Below are 22,332 nucleotides of genomic sequence, written 5' to 3'. Positions count from 1 at the left end.
ATGACCCACATGCCCCCCACCACGGTGCCACGTCTCCCCACTGTGGTGCCACCTGCCCCATGCACCACGGTGCAACCCAGCCCTGCAGCAATGCACCGGCCGCCTGCAGCGTGGTCCCCGGCACCCTGCCTGACCACGTTGAGGTGGCTGATTTTGCCCCCCGAGGGGGAGCCCCAGGTTGGGCTGAGCTCGGGTGAGGAAAGGAAGGAAACAGCCTGTGGGGGGTGGGGCTGGAACACAGCTGTGAATAACAGGGGTGGGGTGGGGGCGAGCAGTGAGACCCCAGCCCAGCCCAGCCCAGGCTGTCGGGAGGTGTCTGGGATCTGAGCCAGGCCTGCCCGGCGGTCCCCCAGGTGCCTGGCGAGGGGGACACAGGAGGTGCCGGGGGCAGCCAGCCCTGGGCTCCTTCTGCAGCTGGTGCCCCCAGACACAGGTGTGTGTGTGCGGGGGGGGGGGGGGGGGCTACAGGGTCCTGCTGAGCCCCTGGGCTGGTTCCACCAGTCTGGGACCCCACCACTGGCCCTTTCCATACAGCGACCACCCCCTGCCCGCTGGGAGCCGCCTCTGCCCCATGTCCCCTCCCCGCCTGGCCCTTCGCGCCAAGGGCCCTGGGGTCTGGCCGAGGCAGCGGCTTCTCCCGGACACGCTCCAGCCCCTGCGTCCTTAGCCCAATGGCACACAAACAAAGCCAGGGAGAGAACCCAGGAGTCCTGGCTTCAGCCCCCCCTGCTCTAACCACTAGACCCCACTCCCCTCCCAGGGCTGGGGAGAGAACCCAGGAGTCCTGGCTCCAGCCCCCCCGCTCTAACCACTAGACTCCACTCCCCTCCCAGAGCCAGGGAGAGAACCCAGGAGTCCTGGCTCCCAGCACCCATCCATCCCTTGTTCACAGGCGACGCTGTGGTGACATTGGTCTGGATTCGCCGCGTCCTGCGGGTACGTGTGCCCTGGGGCTTTGCGGTTCCCCCGTCCACTCCTTGTGGCTGCCTGCGTGGGACGTGGGGGATGCTCTGGTGTGAGTGATGGGATCCCTGGTGCTCAGGGGCTCTGGAGTGATCCAGAAAGGCCCCTCTCCGGATGAGCCGCCCTTCTGGTCACACCTTCCCATTGAAATGTCACATGGTTCGGCAATTAAACAGCCCCTGCGCCCCACCCCAGAGGTGGCTGCATCTCAGCGCCGGGTGCATGATTTGCTGCAGAGTTGCTGTGCAGCTGTCACACAGCTGCCCCGCTCCCACGCCTGAGATGGCTGCGTTTCCTTGCTGGCTGGGAGATCCCCATATAAAGAGCTGTTGTGCTCCACCCTAGAGGTGGTTGCATCGCGGTGCTGGGCAGAGCGAACCCTGTCTCCATGCTCAGTGGAGATGGCTGGAGAGGGAGTCCCAGAGCAGCCTGGGAGTCGGGAGATCCTGGGTTCTAATTCTGCCACTGACGCCAATTCCCCCTCGTGGACTCAGTTCTTGCTGTCGCTCTGTGCCTCAGTTTCCCCACCTGGGTTGCAACCTGCTGTAGCTCCTGGAGCGGACGGATGTGAGGAATGAGGGGTTCATGCCTGGGAGGTGCTGTGGAAATATCAGATCCACACACCGCCCCCACCTCAGGCCTGGGGGAGGAGCCCTGTGCCGGGATTAGTGAGAAAGCCGGTAATCCCCTGGAGAGGGGCGAAGCGAAGCTGGATTTAATTCCTCGTGCCCCGCTTGGCACAGCAGGGCTCGCTCAGGTTTCCAGTGTCTGGTGCGGGGCACAGTGTGGGTGGGCAGCCCTACTCCCCACCCCCGCCAAGCAAAGCAGTTTGGTGTGTGGACAGATCTCAGCTCTCGGAGAGCCTGTTCGGTTACTCCATCCCTGCACTGGGAGTGTCTGAGCCTGTGGCATTCGCTGGGGGGCTTCCCACGCACAGCAAAGGGGTTGGGGTCAGGAGCCCCCTTGGATTTGGGGTCCCACCCGGCCGTTGGTGTCATTTAGAGCAGCCTCAGGGCTGCTCTAGTTAATGCTCTGCTGGGCCCAAGCGGCGCTGGGTGGCAGAGAAGCCGCATGTGGCCCTGCAGGGTGCGGGGTGGGGGTCGTGGGGGACTGATAGGCCTCAGAATTGAGCCACCCCCTGCCCTGATGCCATTGGGGTCACGGGGGGGACGGGACTTGAATTCTGGGGACACAAACCAGCCCCCTACTGGCGGAAGGGGGCATGACATTGACACGCTGCCCCCGGCAGCCCCCCAGCCCCCGGGAAAGAAGTTACACTCACTGCCCCCCAGTGTGACCCCCCGCTCCCAGAGCCAGCAGAGAACCCAGGAGTCCTGGCTCCCAGCCCCCTCATTGATCCCCCCCTCCCCGAGCTGGGGATAGAACCCAGGAGTCCTGGCTCCCAGCCCCCTCATTGATCCCCCCTCCCCTCCCCGAGCTGGGGATAGAACCCAGGAGTCCTTGCTCCCAGCCCCGCCCTCTTCTCTGCCTTTCCCTCTAAGCCCCGCCCCTGCACCCCCCCCTCTCCTCAGGTGACGTCAGACGCACGCTGGCGTGAGCGCGCACGGACCCGGAAGCACCTCCCCCGGCCGGGTCTCCGGGCGCCGCCATATTGGCGGATCCTGGGCGCCGCCATATCGCGCCCGCTCCGCTCCGCTCGGCAGCTCCCCGGCGTCGCCGCGTCCGCCCCGGCCCCAGCCCAGCCATGTCCGAGAGCTACGGTCAGGGGGGGCGAGCGCCGAGCGGGGGGGCAGTGGGGGGAGGGGTGAGCTGAGTGCGGGGGGGGGTGCAGTGGGGGGAGGGGTGAGCTGAGTGCGGTGGGGGGAGGATGCAGAGTGGGGGAGGGGTGAGCTGAGTGCGGGGGGTGTACGGTGGGGGGAGAGGGGAGCTGAGTGCGGTGGGGGGAGGATGCAGAGTGGGGGAGGGGGTGAGCTGAGTGCGGGGGGATGCAGAGTGGGGGAGGGGGTGAGCTGAGTGCGGGGGGATGCAGAGTGGGGGAGGGGGTGAGCTGAGTGCGGGGGGATGCAGAGTGGGGGAGGGGGTGAGCTGAGTGCGGGGGGATGCAGAGTGGGGGAGGGGGTGAGCTGAGTGCGGGGGGATGCAGAGTGGGGGAGGGGTGAGCTGAGTGCGGGGGGGGGAGGATGCAGAGTGGGGGAGGGGGTGAGCTGAGTGCGGGGGGATGCAGAGTGGGGGAGGGGGTGAGCTGAGTGCGGGGGGATGCAGAGTGGGGGAGGGGGTGAGCTGAGTGCGGGGGGATGCAGAGTGGGGGAGGGGGTGAGCTGAGTGCGGGGGGATGCAGAGTGGGGGAGGGGTGAGCTGAGTGCGGGGGGATGCAGAGTGGGGGAGGGGTGAGCTGAGTGCGGGGGGATGCAGAGTGGGGGAGGGGTGAGCTGAGTGCGGGGGGGATGCAGAGTGGGGGAGGGGTGAGCTGAGTGCGGGGGGGATGCAGAGTGGGGGAGGGGTGAGCTGAGTGCGGGGGGATGCAGAGTGGGGGAGGGGTGAGCTGAGTGCGGGGGGATGCAGAGTGGGGGAGGGGGTGAGCTGAGTGCGGTGGGGGGAGGATGCAGAGTGGGGGAGGGGGTGAGCTGAGTGCGGTGGGGGGAGGATGCAGAGTGGGGGAGGGGGTGAGCTGAGTGCGGGGGGATGCAGAGTGGGGGAGGGGGTGAGCTGAGTGCGGGGGGATGCAGAGTGGGGGAGGGGTGAGCTGAGTGCGGGGGGATGCAGAGTGGGGGAGGGGTGAGCTGAGTGCGGGGGGGGGGTACGGTGGGGGGAGAGGGGAGCTGAGTGCGGTGGGGGGAGGATGCAGAGTGGGGGAGGGGGTGAGCTGAGTGCGGGGGCTGGAGCCGGGGGCAGGGGGGTTCTGTGCTGTGGGGGGGGTTGGCCCATCTGAGTTAGTATTAAAGCCAGGCGGGGGTGCGTGGCATGCAGTGGGAGTGCACTGAGGGGGGAGGACAGGCGTTGGGGTGTGGCTGGGGGCAATGGGAGAGGAGGTGGCACTGGGAGGAGTTGGGGTGGGGGAGAGGGGTGCTGCTGGGCCGAAGCTGCCCCACTACGATCCCCCAACCCCCGTTCTCCAGCAGGCTGTGCTAGGCGAGAGCCGGGGGATTGGCTCAGGCCTGGCAACGCTGCCCTGGCCTCGGAAATCCTCCCCAAAGTAGCGTCCTTGGCCCGGTTTGGCGTCTGTGCGTGGTGCCCGGGGGGGCGAAGGGGGGCTGGGAAAATCCCTGGTGCGGAGAGGCCCTGCCCTCGGAATGACCCCCGGGGCGCCAATCGCCCCACAATCACATGGGCCCCAGCAGGGCTTGCGCGTTACTGGAAACCACTTCCTGTGCCAGATCCCAGAGCCAGGCGCTTAACAATGGAAGGAGATGAAGCGCGTACCCCAAATGTGGGGGGTGGGGGGCAGACGAGGGGTGGCAGATTTCTGCCCCGGGGGAGCCTGCCCGTGGTCTGCCCACTGCCCTCTGCGGCTTGCATGAGCTGAAAGTGGGGGTGGTACATGGGGGGTGTCTCGGCATTTTAACCATTCGGATTGGAACTCTTTCCCCCTCGCCCAGTAAACAAACAAGCCCTGCGCGTCCCAGGTTCAAACCCTCATGGGACGGATTCGTCCTTCCCCGGTGGGGACACGGCGCACAGGCTGAGCCAATGGGAGGTCTTTTCTTCTCCGCTCCAGGCACCGCGTTTCAGGGGCCCTGTGTGCACCCGGGGGTGCTGTGGGACAGCAGGGCTGGGCGCTAACCGAGGAACAGAGACGTGACTTTTCCATCTCCGCCCGTGCGGAAAGCCCAACAATTCCGCTTCCTCGGGTTGTCTGCATGGGGGGTTCTTGCTCCGTAACGCCCCGTGCGGGCGGGCGTTCTTCCCCGCGAAGCCTCTGGCTCTGAATTGGGCTAAGGTGGGTTAAGGTGCTTTGGAGGAAGGCCTGGGGACGTCACCTTTCAGTACAGCCCAGGCCGCATGGGAGTCGGCAGGCTGCTGCTAGCATTCTAGATAAAGCCTTGAGGCCTTGTCTGTACAGACAACCGGCTGTGTTTAGCCTTACCGGGAGAGCGAAAGTGAGTAGTGAACTAGCGTCCACACTGGGGCTTGGCCTGGTGTCACTCGGCCAGTAAAATAATAGAAAATCACGCCACCTGCCCCCAGCCAACACGACAGGCCGACCTTTGCTACTGGGCACTTCAAGAGGATGAAGAGTTTGGTTGAAACCGCCTTTGTCGGAAATCGTGCTGGCTGTTCGTCACGGGGAGAGCAGGGGAATCTCTTTTCACTTGTTTTTCTTTGTGCCTTGGTCAGCACTGTGCATAGCGTCAGTTTCACTGTTTGCACGGTTTCCTCGGTACCTGCGCTTGTGTTTGTGTTGTGTTCCGCACGAGCACGGACGGCGCCACGTGAAAAATGTGATCATAAGACCGCAGTTGGCAGAGAGGCAGGTGCAATGGCTCGGACGACTTTGAACTCGCTCATAGCCTAGATATCAAGATAACCGAGCTCCCTTTAAACCTGGCAAAGGCTTTCTGTTTGCTGGGCCCAGGTTTGTCTTTGAGGCGTAGTCCTGGGGTTTTAAGCTTGAGAGAGAGCCCCCAGTGCTTGAGGCTTTTCTTTCTGGGAAAGCAGCATCCCAAATATTTCCCTTGTAAACAAGATAATAATGGGACCTAAATCATTGAAGGGAGATGGTTTTGCTTAATGGGAGAAGCCTTTCTCTCAAAGCTAGCATTGATTTTTAGCTTAGGATTCTCCATCGCTGGCCATTTTAAAATCACGCTGGGATCTGCTCTGGTTCAAAGAGGAATTATTGCTGCAGGGAAGTGCTGTGGCCCGGGTCAGGCGAGATTACTTAGCCCGGCCTCCGAGCGGGGGACAGGCCTAGGTGACTTCCCGAGATCCCTTCTAGTCCCATGGTTCTGTGGTTCCTTCTGGCCGTGGAGTCTCTGAACTAGTGAAGGGGGAGCAGGGAGAACACTTCTGCTTTCGGCGCGCGTACGTTATTCCATCGTTGTTCCCTGCGGGGTTTCTTGCACCTTCCTCTGAGCCGTCCCGAGCTGGCCTTTGTGAACACAGGTGATAGGCTTGGCTGGAGGCTGGTCAGAGCTGTCGTGGCCGTGCCCAGCACTCCTATGCCAGAGAGGGAATGGGGCATGAAACCGCCCGGCCGAGAGTAAACAAACAGCCTGACTTGGGAACGGTGACAAGAGGGAGCGACATGGACACCTTCTGTGACCCTGAGTGAGCCCCTGCCTCAGTTTCCCCATCTGTAAAATGCTTTCCCGCCAATGGACGAGTGGTAAAGATTGAGGTGCTCGGATACCACAGTCATGGGGCCATACATGGACCGATGCCTTTCACCCCCAGTGTGTTCTTAATGGAGCGGTTACCCAGGTGAGGAGTAAAATTGCTGTCCCTAGATCCGAATGGGGTGAATACCTGGGCAGGTGGTAATTTGGCGCGGGAGCAGGGAATGCTCCGTGTATCGTATGGAGCCTGCTCCGCTTGGCAACCCCTCATCTGATGCCAAAAAACTATTGATGAGAATAAGTCTCTGTTATTCTGAGGGCGAAGACTTGCCCTGGAAGGGGAAGGGTGTGTGGGGACGGGTGGAGAGAGGGTTTTGTGGCTTTAGATTGGACCAGAATTGTCAATGCCTTATGTCCCCCGGCTGCCTTCGGTTGCGACCCACCAGTCGAGTAGCATTGATGTGGGCTTCGATGCAATGACTCTTGCTTGCAAATTCTTCCAAACGTGCCTCTGTTAAATGAAAGATGACGTTAGATTCATAAACAAAGCGCCAGTGAGTGGGACTTAAAAACAGCTTCCACCCATGGGAGTCTGCGAGCTGGGCGCGTACATCGGCATCGTGTGAAAAATCCACCCCCTGAGAGACAGAGTTAAACGGACCTGAGCCCCGTGCAGTCAGGGCTAGAAGTGCTGTCGACCTAGCTACCGCCTCTGGGTTACCCAGGCCGCCGGGAGAACCGACCGGCAGCGTGAGCTTGATTACAGCTATGGGGATTGCCGCTGTGGTAGAGGTGCCAGTTCTCCCTTCAAGCAGTTCGTTCCCCTTCCCGTGCGGCGCACGTCCCGCCGGGGTGACTGGGCCCACGCTAGGAGTGATCCCCCATCACCAGGCTGGCATAGGTAAAGGGGCATGGCTTTTGAATGGAGATAAGGCCTTTCTCTGTGTGGGGGACACCCTGCAGAAGGGGGTTTCTAGGCTTTACCGTCGGGCCACCGGGGGCAGGTTAGAATCCGAGCCGGAGATCGCGCCGCAGCTGGAAGGAACTGGCTCTGGCTGGGGGGAGCGTATGGGACTTCAGCCCAAGAGATCTCCTTGGAGGCTTTCGGGGGTGGAGGGAATATGGTCCGGTTCTGTCCAGTGCCCGCCCGCGGGAGGGCGGACGACACGGAGCACTCTGGGAAATCCATTGGTCTCATTCGAACTCGTGTGTTGTTTCTGGCCTTCCCTTCTGAGCGTGGTGAAAACTGCCCCTGAGGTCTTTGCGCACTGCAGTTCGCCCTGGGCAAAGGCCAAGGGCCTGGATCCCAACCCCCGGTGCTGGGCAAAGCAGGTGCTTACAGAGGATCTGCCGGCTGGAGCAGCCCCCAGGCCTGTCTCGGCCTGTGTTCTGGCTCGCACCGTGGTTGGTGCTGGATGCTTCAAGGACTGCAGCAGGCAGGGGATAAGCTGCACCCGTGTTCTGTCCCATGCTGGTTTCTAATAGTTCGCTTGCTTAAGCCCTGGGGTAGGAGGAGGGTTAATGACGCTTCTCAAACTGGTCATTAACTAGGACGACTCTGGCTCTTCTTGTTATGCACATAAATGTCCAGGCCCTTCTTGAATCTTCCTAAGTTCTTGGCCTCAGCAACTTCATGTGGCAGTGAGTTCCCCAGTCTGACCACGCTGTGTGGGCAAAGTCTGTCCTTTGGCCAGCTGTGCATTTCCCACCGTTGAATGTCATTGGAGTCCCGTTGTGCTTGAGCTGCCAGCCAAGGCGAACGGGAGCTCCCGGTCTCCCTTCTCTAGACTGGCCATTTTATCACGCCCCCCGCGCTCGTCTCCTTTCTGAGGTAACCGGTCCCACTGTCTTCACAGGACTGTTGGTCCAGGCCCTTGATTGTTCTGACTGCCTCCTGTGAACGCCACCTAATTCTGTAATAACCTCTCCTCCTGCCAGTAAGACTCGGAGGGGATTTGAACCTGTGACCTCACACGCTCTGTACTGGCGTGGGGCCGGGGCCTAGTTTAATACCTGGCAGGCTCAAGCCCTTAACCCCTGGGGGGCCTCTCTCCGTGCTGAGCGGGGTCCTGTCTCTGCTCCTGCGTTGTCATACCTGGTGAGGCCGCAGCGTGCTGATCGGGTATCCGTGCCCCGCTGTGAGCAGAAGGGAGCTGGCTAACGCCGAATGGGGGGCAAATAATGCTTTAGTAAGTTAACAGCGGTGCCAAAAGACGCCAAGCTGGGATCAGGCCCCCATTGCGCCAGGCGCTGTACCTACACCTAGGATGAGACTGTCCCTGCCTCGGCGCGCTTAGTCTAATGAGACACAGATGGGCCAAAGGAAGTGTCACTAACCCTTTTACTGAGGCGCAGGGAAATGAGGTGACACGGGGAGTTGGATGCAGGCGAGCGCTGCTCGTAATGTTTCTCCGGGCATGTTTCTAAAGACTGGTTGAGAAGATGCTTTGCTTTTCGTAAACCTCCCCAGAACCCCTTAAACAGAAGGTGCTGCCCCTTCCCCCCGCCCCACGCTCGAGTGTTACAACCGTGCTTATTTCGTTCTTCAGATTTCCTCTTCAAGTTCCTGGTGATAGGAAGTGCTGGTACTGGGAAGTCCTGTCTCCTGCACCAGTTTATAGAGAATAAATGTGAGTAGCCCTGTACCTGTGGCCAGTGCTGTTGTTTGTTGAACTGATTTCTGTTCTGCTCCGGTGTGTTTCCGAATACCCGAGACCCCCCGGACTCATCCGAAGGGAAAGATTCCCCTGCACAGTTGTTGCCAGAAAGACAATTGAATTTGCCTTCCGGTCTGTCCTTCGGCTCCAGAACTTGCCTTTACAAAAGAAACTGGCGAAAGAGTGGGAGTTTTCACCTCCAAACGTGTGGTGGAGATTTTTTTTATCAGGACATTTTAAAACTTCAGCCTTCTTGAAAACCACCTTCTTCTTTTAAATGGGAAAACTGAGACGGCTCCACTAGACTAACTGGAAATCCAATGTGAAACCCCTCCTGCTTTGTGGTTTTCATTGCAAATGTCTTTGCACAGCTCTGGCTTCCTCCATGTGTTCAGCAAATTACAAAATTGTATCCCAAAGGGGCGTCCCATGTTAGTAAAGAATCCGCCGGGCACTTGACTTTCACACACTGTTGTGTACTAGGTTAACTGTGCCAAGGAAATGAAAAGCGCGCGCACGCACACACACACACACACACACACTGTTGACACATCATCCCTGCTGCTTCTTTAGCAGGCTTGTCTCCCCATGCGAGCAGATTTGTGCTGGGTTATGACCGCTGCCTGCGTTCCATTTTGAAGCTGCCGCAGTGGGGTGCGGTGGTGTTCCTGGCTTTCTGTTTAGGTGACGTGACTTCCGGGGGGCTGGGCACAGGCTGGGAGATTGCATGGCAGTGCTGGATCATATTGTGTCGCTTCAGTAAGCCCTACAAATAATGTAAATGACTCTTCTCTCCCCCCCCCCCCCCCGCCACGTCGCTCTGCAGCACCTGGAGCTTCCAGTCTGCGCAGGAATCGGATTGAAGCAATTGCAGGTCGCTGGGGCTCTCGGGTATCAGCACTTGGACTGGAAGCTCCTGGTTCCGGAGCGGCTCCGCCTTGGAGCTGACCCCTAAGCGGCCAGGGGCCTTCTCAGTCAGTCACTGATTTGGGATCTCTCCCTTCTCCAGTCAAGCAGGATTCCAACCACACGATTGGAGTGGAGTTTGGGTCGAAGGTGGTTAACGTCGGTGGGAAAACGGTGAAACTGCAGATCTGGGATACGGCGGGACAAGAACGGTTTAGGTAAAAAAAAATCCACCTATCCAGCGAATGAGCGTTTGAAATGTCTCTGGAGTAAGGTCCAAGGAAGGTGTGCCGTAGCAGCCAGCTTTCCAGGCTAAGTCTGGAGACGGGGTAAAATAGCGTTCGTGGTCCCAGAAGCCTGCCAAAGGGGTGTCTTGCATGCGGGAGTTAAGCGGAATCAGAGATTTACAGGGATCGCTTTTCCCATACCCATAGAGATGCAGCCACCTCTGGGGCGGGACATGGCAGGTGGTTACCAGCATAGCACAACGCTCCACGCCGGTGTAACACAGGACAGACCCGTGTGCAGATAGCGGGATGCTGTACTTAGATTTAGTCCTGGACCCTTGACCATATTTCTGCTCTCGTATTACGGCAGCACTTAACGGACCCCAGGCGAGATTGGGGATCTCATTGTGTCCGGTGCTGCACAGCGAGACACGGTCCCTTCCCTGCAGAGGTTACGGGGCAAACAGGCAAGAGCCAGAAAGGGTGGGAGGGGAAACCGAGGCACGGCAGGGTGGGGACTTGTCCAAGATCAGTGGCCGAGCTGGGACTGAGCCAAGCTGTCCTGACTCCCAGCCCGGTGTCCTGCCCACTAGACCCTGCTGCCACCCAGCCACCTAACGCTTGGCTGCTTGTAGCTTTCCCTGTTGTGGAGCCGCCTCCGTGTGCAATTTAAAAAGCCCCCAGTCCCTGAGCCTGCTTGCTTGTGGGGCTGCGGCTCGGGACCAGGGGCGCGGCAGCAGGGTCTCTGCTCCTCTGGGTCTCCCCAGAGCTTGAGGGGTGTGGACGATGGCCGCGTGGCCGCGTCTCTGATCGGGGACCCACCCCCAAGGGCAGCGCAAAGACACGCCCTCCTTTCCATTGGTCTTGGGGTGTGGGGCCTTTCCCCGCTAGGACGCTGGCCTCGATCCGCCTGGGTGGGGGCCGGCTGGTCTCAGCAGGGTGGGGAATGGAACACAGAACCTTCTCCTCTGCTCCGTCCCTGGGGTGAGGGGCTGGCGGGGCACTGGCAGCCGCAAGGAACTCGTTCCAGTTTGGCTCCAGCCGGGGGTGGCCGCTAGAAACCCACCTCGTGCCATGCTTGTCCCTTCGGCTCCTCCGTTACCCAGCAGCCCAACGCCTCCCCCCCCCGCCCCTTTCCCACGGGGCTGTTCCCGAAATGGCCCCCGCGGCTCCCAGCGAGCTCCTGGCCCCGCTGATCGCTCTGAGTCTCTCTCCTCGCCCTCTAGGTCGGTGACTCGGAGCTACTACCGCGGTGCAGCTGGGGCCCTGCTGGTATACGACATTACCAGGTGAGTGTTCATCGCCGGCGTGGGGGAACTCTCCTGGCTGTGGTTCGGGGCGATGCCCTGGCCCCTCCCCTCCCCCCCCACTGGGGGCTCCCAGGAACGGCGCGGGCTCCCTGGGCAGGGATCCAGACAGAACTAGATTAAAGCCACAGAAATGGAGCAGGAACAAGCCCCCCCCATGAGCATCTGCGCCGGGGAGCCGGTCCGGTCCCATCCCAGCGGCCGAGCTGAACCGGTTCTGTTCTGCTCCTCGACCTGACCCTGTCGGAATGCCCCCCGGGTCCGTTCAGCCCGCGGCCGAGGTCTGCCAGCAGCGGGCGCCGCACAGGGAAGGCGTCAAACAACCACCTGCCGGGGGAAGGTGGACGCGAGCCATATCAAGTGGGGGTTGGAAGAGCAGGGCCTGGGGGGCAGCCCCTAATCTGGGATCTGCACGACGTGCCTGGTTGCCGGATGCCCCCTGCTGCCCCCTCTGTCCTATGTTGCAGCCGGGAGACTTACAACGCACTGACTAACTGGCTGACGGACGCCCGGACCCTCGCCAGCCCCAGCATCGTCATTATCCTCTGCGGGAACAAGAAGGACCTGGATGCGGACCGGGAAGTGACCTTCCTGGAAGCCTCCCGCTTTGCACAAGAGAACGGTACCGAGCCAGGGCTGCTCTGGGGGTCGTTAGCTTTGACTGTGACACGGTCCTGCCTGGCCCTTTCCCTGTGCGGGGGTGAGGGGGTGTTTCGGTCCCCTGCTTGCTTTGCCATGGCACCAGGCCTCAGTGCTGCGCAAGTGTCCTGCGATCTCCCCGTCAGGCCAGGGCCAGCAGGGTACGGAGCTATGGAAAGTGGTGTGGAGGCAGGCAGGGCTGGCCCCAGGGCGGCACTAGGGGGCACTGGGCAGCAGGGGGCTCGGCAGGGGGTGTTCTCCCCCGGCAGGCAGGGCTGACCCCAGGGGGGTGTTACGGGATGAGGGGCTCGGCGGAGGCAGGGTGGGGGGCTCAGCAGGGGCACTCTCCCCTGGCAGGCAGGGCTGTCCCCAGAGAAGTGCTAGGGGGTGGGGGACTTGGCAGGTGGTAGGGTGGGGGGCTCGGCAGGGGCACTCTCCCCCGGCAGGCAGGGCGGGCCCCAGAGCAGGTGCTGGGGGGCGCAGTGTTAGCAGGTGCTGTCTTTCCCATGAGCGGTAACACTGCAGTCCTGGCCACACCAGCATTAAAAGCCCATGGTCCCAAAAGGGGTCATAGGCCCTGGGGTACCGCTCAAGCCCCATCCTGCCTACTTAAACGTTACTTGGGGGGGAGGCGTTAGCTGCATTTGGGCCCCTCGGGGTGGGCGGCGGAGCTCTGCAGAGCCCCGGGGCGAAGGGGGCTGGATGAAAACGGCGGGAGAGCTGCTAGGAGTCGCTCCCTGGCACTGGTGCTGTTTGGCCAGGAGGGGGAGCTCGGACTCTGTGGTTTGAACCCTGCGTCAGACTGGACGTGCTGGGTCGGGTCCCGCTAGGGTGACCAGACAGCAAATGTGAAAAATTGGGACAGGGGGTGGGGGGGTAATAGGAGCCTATATAAGCAAAAGACCCAAAAATCAGGACTGTCCCTATAAAATCGGGACATCTGGTCACCCTAGGTCCCGCTGACGAGCAGCGTCTCCGTTCTGGGTGTAGCAGTGGCGCTGGGTCGGGCCCCGTTGTACGTAGGCCCTGCTGACGAGCAGCGTCTCCGTTCTGGGTGTAGCAGTGGCGCTGGGTCGGGCCCCGTTGTACGCAGGCCCCGCTGACGAGCAGCGTCTCCGTTCTGGGTGTAGCAGTAGCGCTGGGTCGGGCCCCGTTGTACGTAGGCCCTGCTGGCGAGCAGCGTCTCCGTTCTGGGTGTAGCAGTGGCGCCGGGTCGGGCCCCGTTGTACGCAGGCCCTGCTGGCGAGCAGCGGCTCGGTTCTGTGTGTTGGTGGGCGGGATCCCGAGCGAGGAGTGGCGTTGTCTCGCGACACCCAGCTGGGGCTGTCCCGGGCTTAGCATGGGTGCCGTGGCGAATCGGGCTGGGAGCCGTCCCCCGGTTACCTTCCTGCCGTTTCTCTCTCCGCCTCGGCAGAACTCATGTTCCTGGAGACCAGCGCGCTGACGGGGGAGAACGTGGAAGAAGCTTTCTTAAAATGTGCCAGGACCATACTAAACAAAATTGAATCAGGTACGAGGCCGGAGCTGGCAGGGGGCCCCGGGGGGCGCGACGCAGCCCCATGCTTCCCCCTGGAGTGTTCCCAACCTCAGCGTCTCAGCCAGGAAGGGAAATGGGTTTCCAGGACTAAGGGTGATAGAGCCCGATAATGGTCTGGGCTCTGGCTGAGACCAGCGCCCCCAGGTGTGTTCTGAACCAGGGGAGGGGGGGTAGGGCCCAGTTCTCCAGGGGAGCGGCGCTGGGTGTCTGCTCTCCTAGCCCACCGCGGCGGTCGCTCCCGAATCGATCTCATCAACGGGAGTCAGGCTGGAGTCTGTTAGTGACTCCCACGGCTGGGCCCCGCCTGTCCTGGCAGGGTCCTGGTAAAGATTCCTCCCTCCCAGCCCCACGCAATCCGGGGAGCGGGAGGGGAGGTGGTTGTGGGGGAGGGACGGTCGTGTGTCCCGCCCTGCTGAGCGCTGCTCTGTCTGCCCAGGTGAGCTGGACCCCGAGAGGATGGGCTCAGGCATCCAGTATGGAGACACCTCCTTGCGCCACCTGCGCCAGCCCCGCGGGGCCCAAACACAGAGCAAGCAGCCGTGCGGCTGCTAAGTGTGACGGCACCAGGAGTCTGTCTGCAAGTAAGCTGGGGGGCGCCGAGAAGCCATGTGCGTGCAGGCTCGGCCCGGGGGGGGGGCGGGTTGTCCAGACCCGAACGACTGACGGTCTGTGGAGCGGGCTCCCTCCACAGCCCCCTAGCAGTGGGGCAGGCCTGGGGCACGCGGTGCTGGCTGGGAGGAGAGGCTGGAGCGTCTCTCTCTGCCGTACTCCCCCGACACCGGTCCCACCTCCCAGGCAGCTGTCAAATCCCCCAAACCCCTGTGGAAGCTGCCCACGCTCCTCGGCCGCGGAGACTGACTCTCTCTTCTCTCCCCAGCGCTGTACCTTGGCCAGTCGGGCCCCCCGGGGCTGAAGCACTTTCTCTTCTCTTCCCAGGACCACGTGCCTCGCTCGCTGAGCCCCCTGCTTCCCGAGCCGCCCGCCCCTGGGCCTCTGGCAAACTGCCCGTTTGATTGTATGCAGCCACGGTGTCTTCTGTCGGCCGCTCCCTGCCTGCTGCTTGTCCCCCTGAGCCTGGCGCGGGCCCGGCTCAATAACGCAGAAGTAACGGGGCCCCGGCCAGCTGCCCGGAGCGAATTGCTGCTCTGGGTAGGAGAGTTAACGCCAGGGCGAGGGGGGAGCGGGTTCTCCTTGGGAGATGGTTCGTTTGGGGTTGTCTCCTGCTGCTCGGAGCTAGGCGGGTGGGGGGAGCTCGGGAGCGGTTCCCTGCAGCGTGCGGCCGGCTGGGTGGGGATTTCTGTTACACTGGTTTTGCTTCTGAAGCCGGGGTCTGGCTCCGCCGGGCTCTGCCTCGTCTCACTGCTTTTCCCCCAGCCAGCCATTGTGCTCCCAAGCACTGTGCTTGCGAACTCCGCCCTGCCCCGGGCGGTGTGACGGCGGGGCGGGGCTGGGCGGCTGGCGCGGCCCCTTTGAAATACTGTAACTTAATACTGGACCATTGGCGGCTGGGGTCACTCCTGTCTCCGGGACTCTGACCTGGCTGGGAGCTGCTCTCGAATGGTTTAGTCTCGTGCAATGCCCGTGGCAGGAGCCCCCCTCGGGCTCGTGCGCCGAATCCCTTGGGCGGGCGCTGGGATCTGACTTTTACAACCCCCTGGCAGATGTAACAGCACATCCGCATCTCAAACCAAGCCACCTACCGGGCCAGAAAGTCCAGGTCTCCTGAGCCGGGGTAACGTGCCCACAGCACCTTCCCCTCAAGGGGCCGGTTCGAATCCGGCCCCGCGGGGTCCAGACCCAGGGTCACGTTTTCAAGAGTGCTGAAGGGACAAGCTCCTAAAGCACCTAGTGCTGAGTGTTAACCGCCTCTGGCTCTCCTCTGGCCCCTTCGGGGCTCCTGTAATGGCCCCAGCCGGCTGAGAGGGGCTCGCCCTGCCACTGCCCATCTCTACCCGCCCTGGGCCGAGTCTAGCTGGAGCCGGTGGCCTCCCTGAGCAGCCAGAACCCGTCTGCTTTGTCCTCACGCTGCCCCTTGCCTGCGCCCCTTCCCCGTCCCTCTCGCCTCCTCCGGCAGCAGTGATCCCTGGCCCCCTCGTACAGCTCGGCCGGGCTACGGCCCCGGGGTCTCTCTCCTAATCCTTGGCCCAAACCATCGCATGGCCCTCCTGGTAACCGCCAAACCGGTGATACGCAATAGGCGGCCCACAGGCCAAATGTGGCCCACCCCGGCTTCCCGGGGGCCCGCCAGCTCCCCTTACAAAACGTGTGTAATTCAATTCAGTCCATGATGCGCTGCCTTAGCAAGCGACTTACCCAGCCTGAAGTTCTGGCGAGAGCGTCACCCCCGCCCCTTTTGTCGTTAGTGACGGAAACGGAGCCACAAACAAATGCGACTGGGCGTAAATGTCACCCAGTCGGCAGCGGAAACCGAGCTTTGAACCCGAACTGGCCAGCGGGTTTTCTCTGTTCCGTCGGCTCGTCGAGTTGCCAAACGGCCGTATCCGTCTGGAAGGTCGCCACGGTGAATCGAAGTAACTTGGCCGCGGCCTGTCCTCCTGGCAGTGTTGTAAGACGGGACAAAATGGGAAACCTGCAGTCTGTGTATTGCACTTCAAATGTCCTTCTCACCCCAGCAGCGCCTGCAGGGAAAGCTGCAGCTGCTTCTCTTCGGAGAATGTAGGTTCTGGCGCAGAAGAAACGGCCTTTCCTGGCTGCCGAGCTGGGACAGGAGGGCACGCTGGACGTGTGGGGGGAGCTTTTTGCCAGAGGTAAAAACAAAGGTGACACTGAACCGTATAATTCCACGGGAGGTAACTTGAGGGTTGTTTGTCAGCACTGCTTTCCGATTTACAAAACGCCAAACGCCTCTGACTGTGGACGAATCGAGCGATTGACGGGACACTGCCCAGCCATCGCTGTTTGCTAGAATTTATGAGCTATATTTTAAAACCCCCGAGGATTTGCTTTTATTCGCCATCCCTTTGTCCGTGCCCGAGGGACCTCGCCCTTCTCAAGCACCGAACCTTCGCAAGCCAATTGCCGAAGGGGTCTTTCAATTTCCAGCACTCGGATGTCTTGGCAAAATTCAGAGCGGTGGGTCTTGGTGATAGCAGAAGAAGGTCCAGGCCGGGTCAGACCAAAGGTCCATCTAGCCCAGTGTCCAGTGACAGGTGCCGCAGAGGGAAGGAACAGAACAGGGAGCAAGTGATCCGTCCCCCGTCGCCCATTCCCAGCTTCTGAGCTTAATATACTGACCAGTTTGGGGATGGTTAAAAGATAGATGGCTAGATTCGGCTCAACGTCCTTCTGCCACCCTGGGTTTTCCACCGGGAACACGATGAAAAACCCAGCACCCCAATCGCCTGACGGACGTCCGCCTTGCCCTGACCACTCACAGCGTGCCCCAGATCGCTGCCGTCCCCTCTCCCGTTGGAGAGTGCCACCCACAGGGGCTAATATCCGTTTGCAAACTTCATTAGAAGATAGAAACGCTCCTCCTGTTGTCAATCAAGGTCTTTATTTACACGCAGCTGAAACGTTTTTCATTTTATTTGGTCAGGTACTACCGCCCGCCTCTTGTCCTGACATTCTCCGATGGGCTGGGGGTCGATCAAATGGAGTATCACGGGTGAGGCCCTCCTGTGTGGCCTGGGGCTAGTGCTGTGTGTGGTGGGGGGATGGGGAGCCCAGCACATCGTCTTGAGCAAGTCCCCTTCACGTGGCTCCAGAGAGCCCTGGGGGGCGTCTGTCCCTGGATCAGGCTGTGCCCTGTTGAAAGGCTCCTGCGGGAGCGGGGAGGGGAGCAACGATGGGGCCGCTGTTCGGAGAGGTGGGGTGACCCCCGACCGTGTGCTCTGGTGGGTCCGTCTGTTTTTATGCTGAAGCTGCTGTTATTTATTAGGTGGGGGAGGACGGGAGGCTGCGGCCTTTGGCTTTCCTCGCACTCGGCTCTTGCCTGGCCCGTCCCAGGGCGCTGGGGGGAGGACGCAAGTGCGGCTCCGTCCAGCTCCTGACGCTGGGGTGGGGTGGGGAGAAATGGCTGGATCCAACCCGGTTTATAATTCACACCCTGTGAAATTTCTTCTTTAAAAGAAAAATCCCTCCGACTTCAGGCTGTGAAAATGTGACTCGTTCATAAAGTATTAATGTTTTCCACCTCCGGCCTCCTGGCATCTTATTGCTGCTGACCAGGGGCCCGGCCGCGGTCCGCTTCTGCTCGGCGCTCAGCGCTGTACGTAGTCCTCACCGCAAGGAGCTGACAGGCCAGGCCGCAGGGCGGCCGAGCTGGGTCTGGGGAAGCAGAGACAGCCAGGGCCTCGCCCGTGATGCCACAGCCCAGGAGTCAGAGCTGGGAATTTCATCTCCTGAGGCTGGGCCGCCACCTTTTAACATTTGCAAAGCTACGGTGCGCCCGGAGCTGGCCAGGTGGAGCCAAGCGGCCGTCCGCCCATCTCACAGGCAGGGGGGCTGGCCCCGGCCCTGTGGCCTTCCCAGGGGAACACGGGTGTGAACGCTCCCGGGCTGGCTGGAGGAGGCGGGGGGGTGACTCTTCCCTGCGGGGCTGGGCCTAGGGTCCCCTGGAGGGGGCTTCTTGCCTCCGGTGGCAGCATGTTCCAAAGTTCCCGGCCGGTTTGAATCCCAGCTCCCCCCAGCCTTCGCATCCACCCCGTGTCCAAGCCCTGGTTCCCCGCAGCACGTGCTTAACGCCAGCGGAGTTCAAGGGAGCTGAGCGTTGATGGGGACCCCGGGGAGCTGCAGCCAGCCCTGGCTCGGCGCTGGGTGGGGCCAGGGGCCGCAGCTTCTCTTTCCGAGTGGGACGTAAAGCCAAGGCCGCAGCGGCTGGGGGCTGCGGGAGGCCCACCTGGCCGGGGATTGCTCGGGCGGCTGCTCGGGCCCTGCACCCTGCTCCTTGGGAAGCAGATTCCTCCCCCCGGGCTCCTCCCAACACTGGAGCCGCTGGGGTTGAACACATGCCTCTTGCCACACGAGGGCATCCTTCAGTGGGCCGGGGGGGGCTAGTGACTCCCTGAGCTGGGGTCCCTGGGGTCTCACGCCCCTGTTCCCAGTGCCCTTCCCACGGGCCACAGGGCCAGCACCCTTTTCCGGGCTCCCACTGCCCATATTTTGGCCCCGCTTTGCCGGTGTTCTCCCTATGGTTTTAATGCCAGCGTGGGGATCATTAATCTGCCTCCCCTGATCCCAGATCCTGCTGCCCCTCAGCACCCCCCTCCCCGGGCCGCTTGCTGGTTTGAGGTCCGGGGCTGGCACCTGCTCCCCTTGGTCGGCCCCCCCCACGCCTCTGGCTTTCCGGGGCCGCCTTGGGCCTGAAGCTGGCTGCGTGGGCCACTCAGCGGGAAAGGACTGTGGCCATCCTTCCCCCAGGCCAGGAACCTGGGGCTGCCCCGCTGAGTGGGAGGCCGTCCCCATGGGGCTGCTTGGCTCACGGAGCAGGGGAGACGGAGGCCTGGCAAAGCGCCGCTAGAATGGGAACTAGCCCCTTGTGGGTGTCTGGGAGCTGGGGGTCAGGCCTGGGCAGAGCGCAGGGGAGGGGGGGCTGGTGCCTGGTCTGATTTCAGGCTCTGCCTCAGTTTCCCCATCTGCTAAGGGATAATGCTCCGGTCCCTCTGGGACGTGCTCTGAGGAGGCGTGGTGGCGTTAGTCCCCCTCTTGCACAAACAGGGCCCGGGCGCTGCAAGGGGAAAAGAAACGTTTGAACGGGATTCCAAGGAAGGGCGAGTCTGGGGAACTCACTGCCACATGATCTGACCTGCCTGAGCGCTCAGGAGGGCTCCCACAGGGAGTGGAGAAGAACGTCACGTGTCAACCTTGCTCTGGTCAGGCTGCACGGGCTGGGGTGGGGGGGTCTGGGGCACGTTCTCCCCTCATGGCACCTTTTCTTGCAGCGGGGTTAGCTCGGGCCTTGGGGGTGGGGGCTATGTCCTGCAGCCGGGCCATGTTTTTACAGGATCAGCCCCTTCTCTCCCCACCGCCTGCCCGTCCCTTTCCCACAAGAGCAGAGGGTTCCCCTGGCTCCATCTGCCCCGGCAGCTTTGTGGCTGGGGGTTGCAGGTCGGGACTGAGCGGCCCTGTTCTGCTCTGCACGGCTGCCCCCTCCCCAGCAGTGGCTGCAGTTTGCCGGCGCTCTGGGCAGCGGCCAGCAGGGGGGTCTCCTGCCTGAAAAGCCCCCCCAGAGGAGGCTGCTGGGGTGGGCGAGGGGGCGAGTGCCCTGAGGGGCTGCGGCTGCCCCAGCTGCCCCCCACCCCCCCGGCTGTCTTCCGGGAAGCGGGATCCTGGCGACGCTGGGTGGAGCCGGCCCTGGGATTTTCCTCCCCTCCTAACCCGGCCTCTGCTCAAACCACTGTCGATTTCTCAGCCCCTTTGGGTGACAGCCCGGCAGGGGCAGCTCCGTGCTAGCCTAGGGGCTGGCTTCCTACGGCTGATTTTACCTGCTCCAGCCAGCCCGGCTCCAAACAGCCGGCCCCTGTGTGGACGCTCCTGTGCCCCTTGTAAAAGGCTGCGGGATTGAATGAAGGCTGCTTGGATTCGGGGTCAGAGCGTCCCCCTGGCGGTTTCAGGTGGTTGAAATTCGCTTTTCTTCCTTCGGATTCGCTGTGTGTGTGCCCGGTAGGAGCACCCAGCCCATGACAGGCGTTTGGGGGGGGGAGGACTCGAGTGGGGGGCAGAGCCGCCCCCGCACAGGGACTCTGTCTTCCCAGCGCTTGTGAATTAACCTTTCTAAAGGCGACGGCCACCCCTGCCCCCCAGCTCCAGGGGAAGCCGGCTCCTCAGGCCTTTCGCTGCCCAATGAGAGGTCTGCGTGGGTGCTGTAGACCCTGAGGGGCTGTGCTGGGCTGCGTTGTTCCCCCCCAAAACCTCGCCGCTGCTGTGACCCACCCCGGAGGTGGCTGCATTTCGGCCCGAGGACAGGTGGCTCTGGGGTATAGGAGAGACCCCTGGGCGGGGTGTGCTGGTGAGTGCGTAAGGTCCCCAGAGAAGGAATCTCCCAGGGGGTCGCTGGTGCGAATTAACGCCCCAGCCTGGGGGCCGCACTTCCCAGCGCAGGGACGGGGACACACGACAGGGAAAGGATGTGGCCAAGGTCACAGCTTGAGTCGGCCGCAGAGGTAGGAACGGGGGTGGGGCTGGGAGCCAGGACTCCTGGGTTCTGTCCCTGGCTCAGGGAGGGGAGGGGAGGGGAGGAGAGGGGGGGCCGGTTAGAGCAGGTGGGGCTGGGAGCCAGGACGCCTGGGTTCTCTCCCGGCTCTGGGCTGCTCAGGACGCCTGGGTTCTCTCCCGGCTCTGGGCTGCTCAGGACGCCTGGGTTTGCCAGAGGCCTGCGCTCCTGCCCGCCCCAGCTCTGCCCTGGCTTTGGCCTTAGATCACCCCTGGGCTGGCTGCGAGCCGGGGGAGAGACATGCTGCTGGCAGAGGCCCAGCCTGCCCCACCTGCCTCACGTGAGACAGCAACTCTCCAGCCCTGCGGGTGGGGTGCGGGGTCTTTAAAAGGGCAATGGCCGGGGGGGCCCTCACCTGGCTCTGAGATGCAGCCAGCTCTGGGGGGAGGCAGCCCCCAAGCAGAGGTGCCAGGTGCAGGGCAGGAAGGGAAGGATCAGCCAGCGCGGGGGTTTGGCCCAGACCCGGAAGGCGACCCCCCCCCCCCCCCCCGGTGCTCGCGGTGAAAGGTCCTGGGGTCTCTGGTTTTACATGTCACCTGTGTGTAGCGCTGCGCTGGGGTTTGGGGTTGTCCGTGCCCCCCAGGCCCTGCAACCCAGCCCCCCACTGAGCCCCTCCCCCTGCAGCCCGGTGTCCCCCCACTGAACCCACCCAGCCCCCTGCAGCCCGGTGTCCCCCCACTGAACCCCCCCCAGCCCCCTGCAGCCTGGTGTCCCCCCACCCCAATCCCCACCCTACCCTCTGCAGCCCGGTGTCCCCCCACTGAGCCCCTCCCCCGCCCCCTGCAGCCTGGCGCCCCCTAGTGCCCATTGGGGGGGTTGGTGCTGAATTCTCATGGGGAAATCCCATCTCCCGCAGGGCTGTTTCCAGGGGTGACCCTGTGGGGGGAGGGGCTGTGTGTGTGTTGGAGGGGTGGGAAGGCTGCCCGGGGGGGGGGGGGGAAAGCTGTTGGGGTCCTGGCCGTGGGGCTGTTTACCCCAGTCTCTGGCCTGTTGGCCTTCCAGGAAAATCCCCTTGGGGGAGGGGAATCGGAGCCCCCTGCAGTGGGCAAGGGACCCCCTGCCCCCTGACTGCCCCCAGCCTGGAGCCGGGGGGAGGGAGGCTGGGCCTATCCAATCCCTGTTTACCAGGAGACCTACAATCCTCCCCCACCCCACACTGCGCCTTCCTGGAACTCTGGGGTGGGGGGAGGTGGGGAGTGGGAGCGAATCCATGGGGCAGGCAGTGGGGTGGGAAGGAGGCACCTGCACTGTGGCTGGGGGCCTTTCTCCAGCGCCTAGGAGATCTCAGGGCCCAGCAGCACCGCTGAGATGCAGCCACTTCTGGGGTGGGGCGTGAGGGAGCTGGTTATACGGGGACCCCTGGCCCAGTGCTGAGATGCAGCTGCCTCTGGGGTGGGGCACAAGTTCATATTAAGTGAATCACGTCCCTGGATCTGTTCTATCCTTGGGGGGCAGCAGGTTTAGGAAGAAATCACGGGAGACACAGAGAGCTGTAAACCTGGGAGCCGCCATTTATTCCCATGCTCAGGACTAACCAACAGCCAGCCCAAACTGGCTGGGCTATCCCCTAATAATCTAACTCAGTTGCCACAGCAACACAAGATTCTATTACCGTGACAACCAAACACACAACATATCCCTCCCCCCTTAATAAGAGTGTGCCCTAAATAAAACAAACACTAAAC

At 62.4% G+C, this 22,332-nt stretch overlaps 1 protein-coding gene across 2 annotated transcripts; it reads left to right on the top strand.

Annotated features, from left to right (window-relative positions):
- The first annotated feature begins 2,562 nt into the window (after positions 1–2,562).
- Positions 2,563–17,628, top strand: RAB4B (RAB4B, member RAS oncogene family). 2 transcript variants are annotated; one of them, XM_054009714.1, is made up of 8 exons: positions 2,563–2,684; positions 8,750–8,830; positions 9,867–9,981; positions 11,217–11,279; positions 11,765–11,919; positions 13,351–13,446; positions 13,910–14,054; positions 14,410–17,628. In XM_054009714.1, exons 1-7 carry the CDS (start codon positions 2,669–2,671, stop codon positions 14,023–14,025), a joined length of 642 nt encoding a protein of 213 aa, XP_053865689.1. In that variant the 5' UTR covers positions 2,563–2,668; the 3' UTR covers positions 14,026–14,054; positions 14,410–17,628. The 2 variants fall into 2 exon arrangements, with proteins under 2 accessions (XP_053865689.1, XP_053865688.1); XM_054009713.1 differs by having other exon boundaries at positions 14,351–17,628.
- Positions 17,629–22,332: the final 4,704 nt, after the last annotated feature.

This window comes from Malaclemys terrapin, chromosome 20 (genome assembly GCF_027887155.1).
Source record: "Malaclemys terrapin pileata isolate rMalTer1 chromosome 20, rMalTer1.hap1, whole genome shotgun sequence".
Classification (NCBI taxonomy): Eukaryota; Metazoa; Chordata; order Testudines; family Emydidae; genus Malaclemys; species Malaclemys terrapin.
The sequence above is the reverse complement of the archived record's forward strand: the minus strand, read 5'-3'. Positions and strand labels throughout refer to the sequence as shown.

Excerpts from the sequence above, each read along its gene's own strand:
- RAB4B (XM_054009714.1), top strand. Across the intron at positions 9,982-11,216 it reads GCGGGACAAGAACGGTTTAG|GTCGGTGACTCGGAGCTACT; the intron begins GTAAAAAAAAAT and ends CTCGCCCTCTAG. Across the intron at positions 11,280-11,764 it reads CTGGTATACGACATTACCAG|CCGGGAGACTTACAACGCAC; the intron begins GTGAGTGTTCAT and ends CCTATGTTGCAG.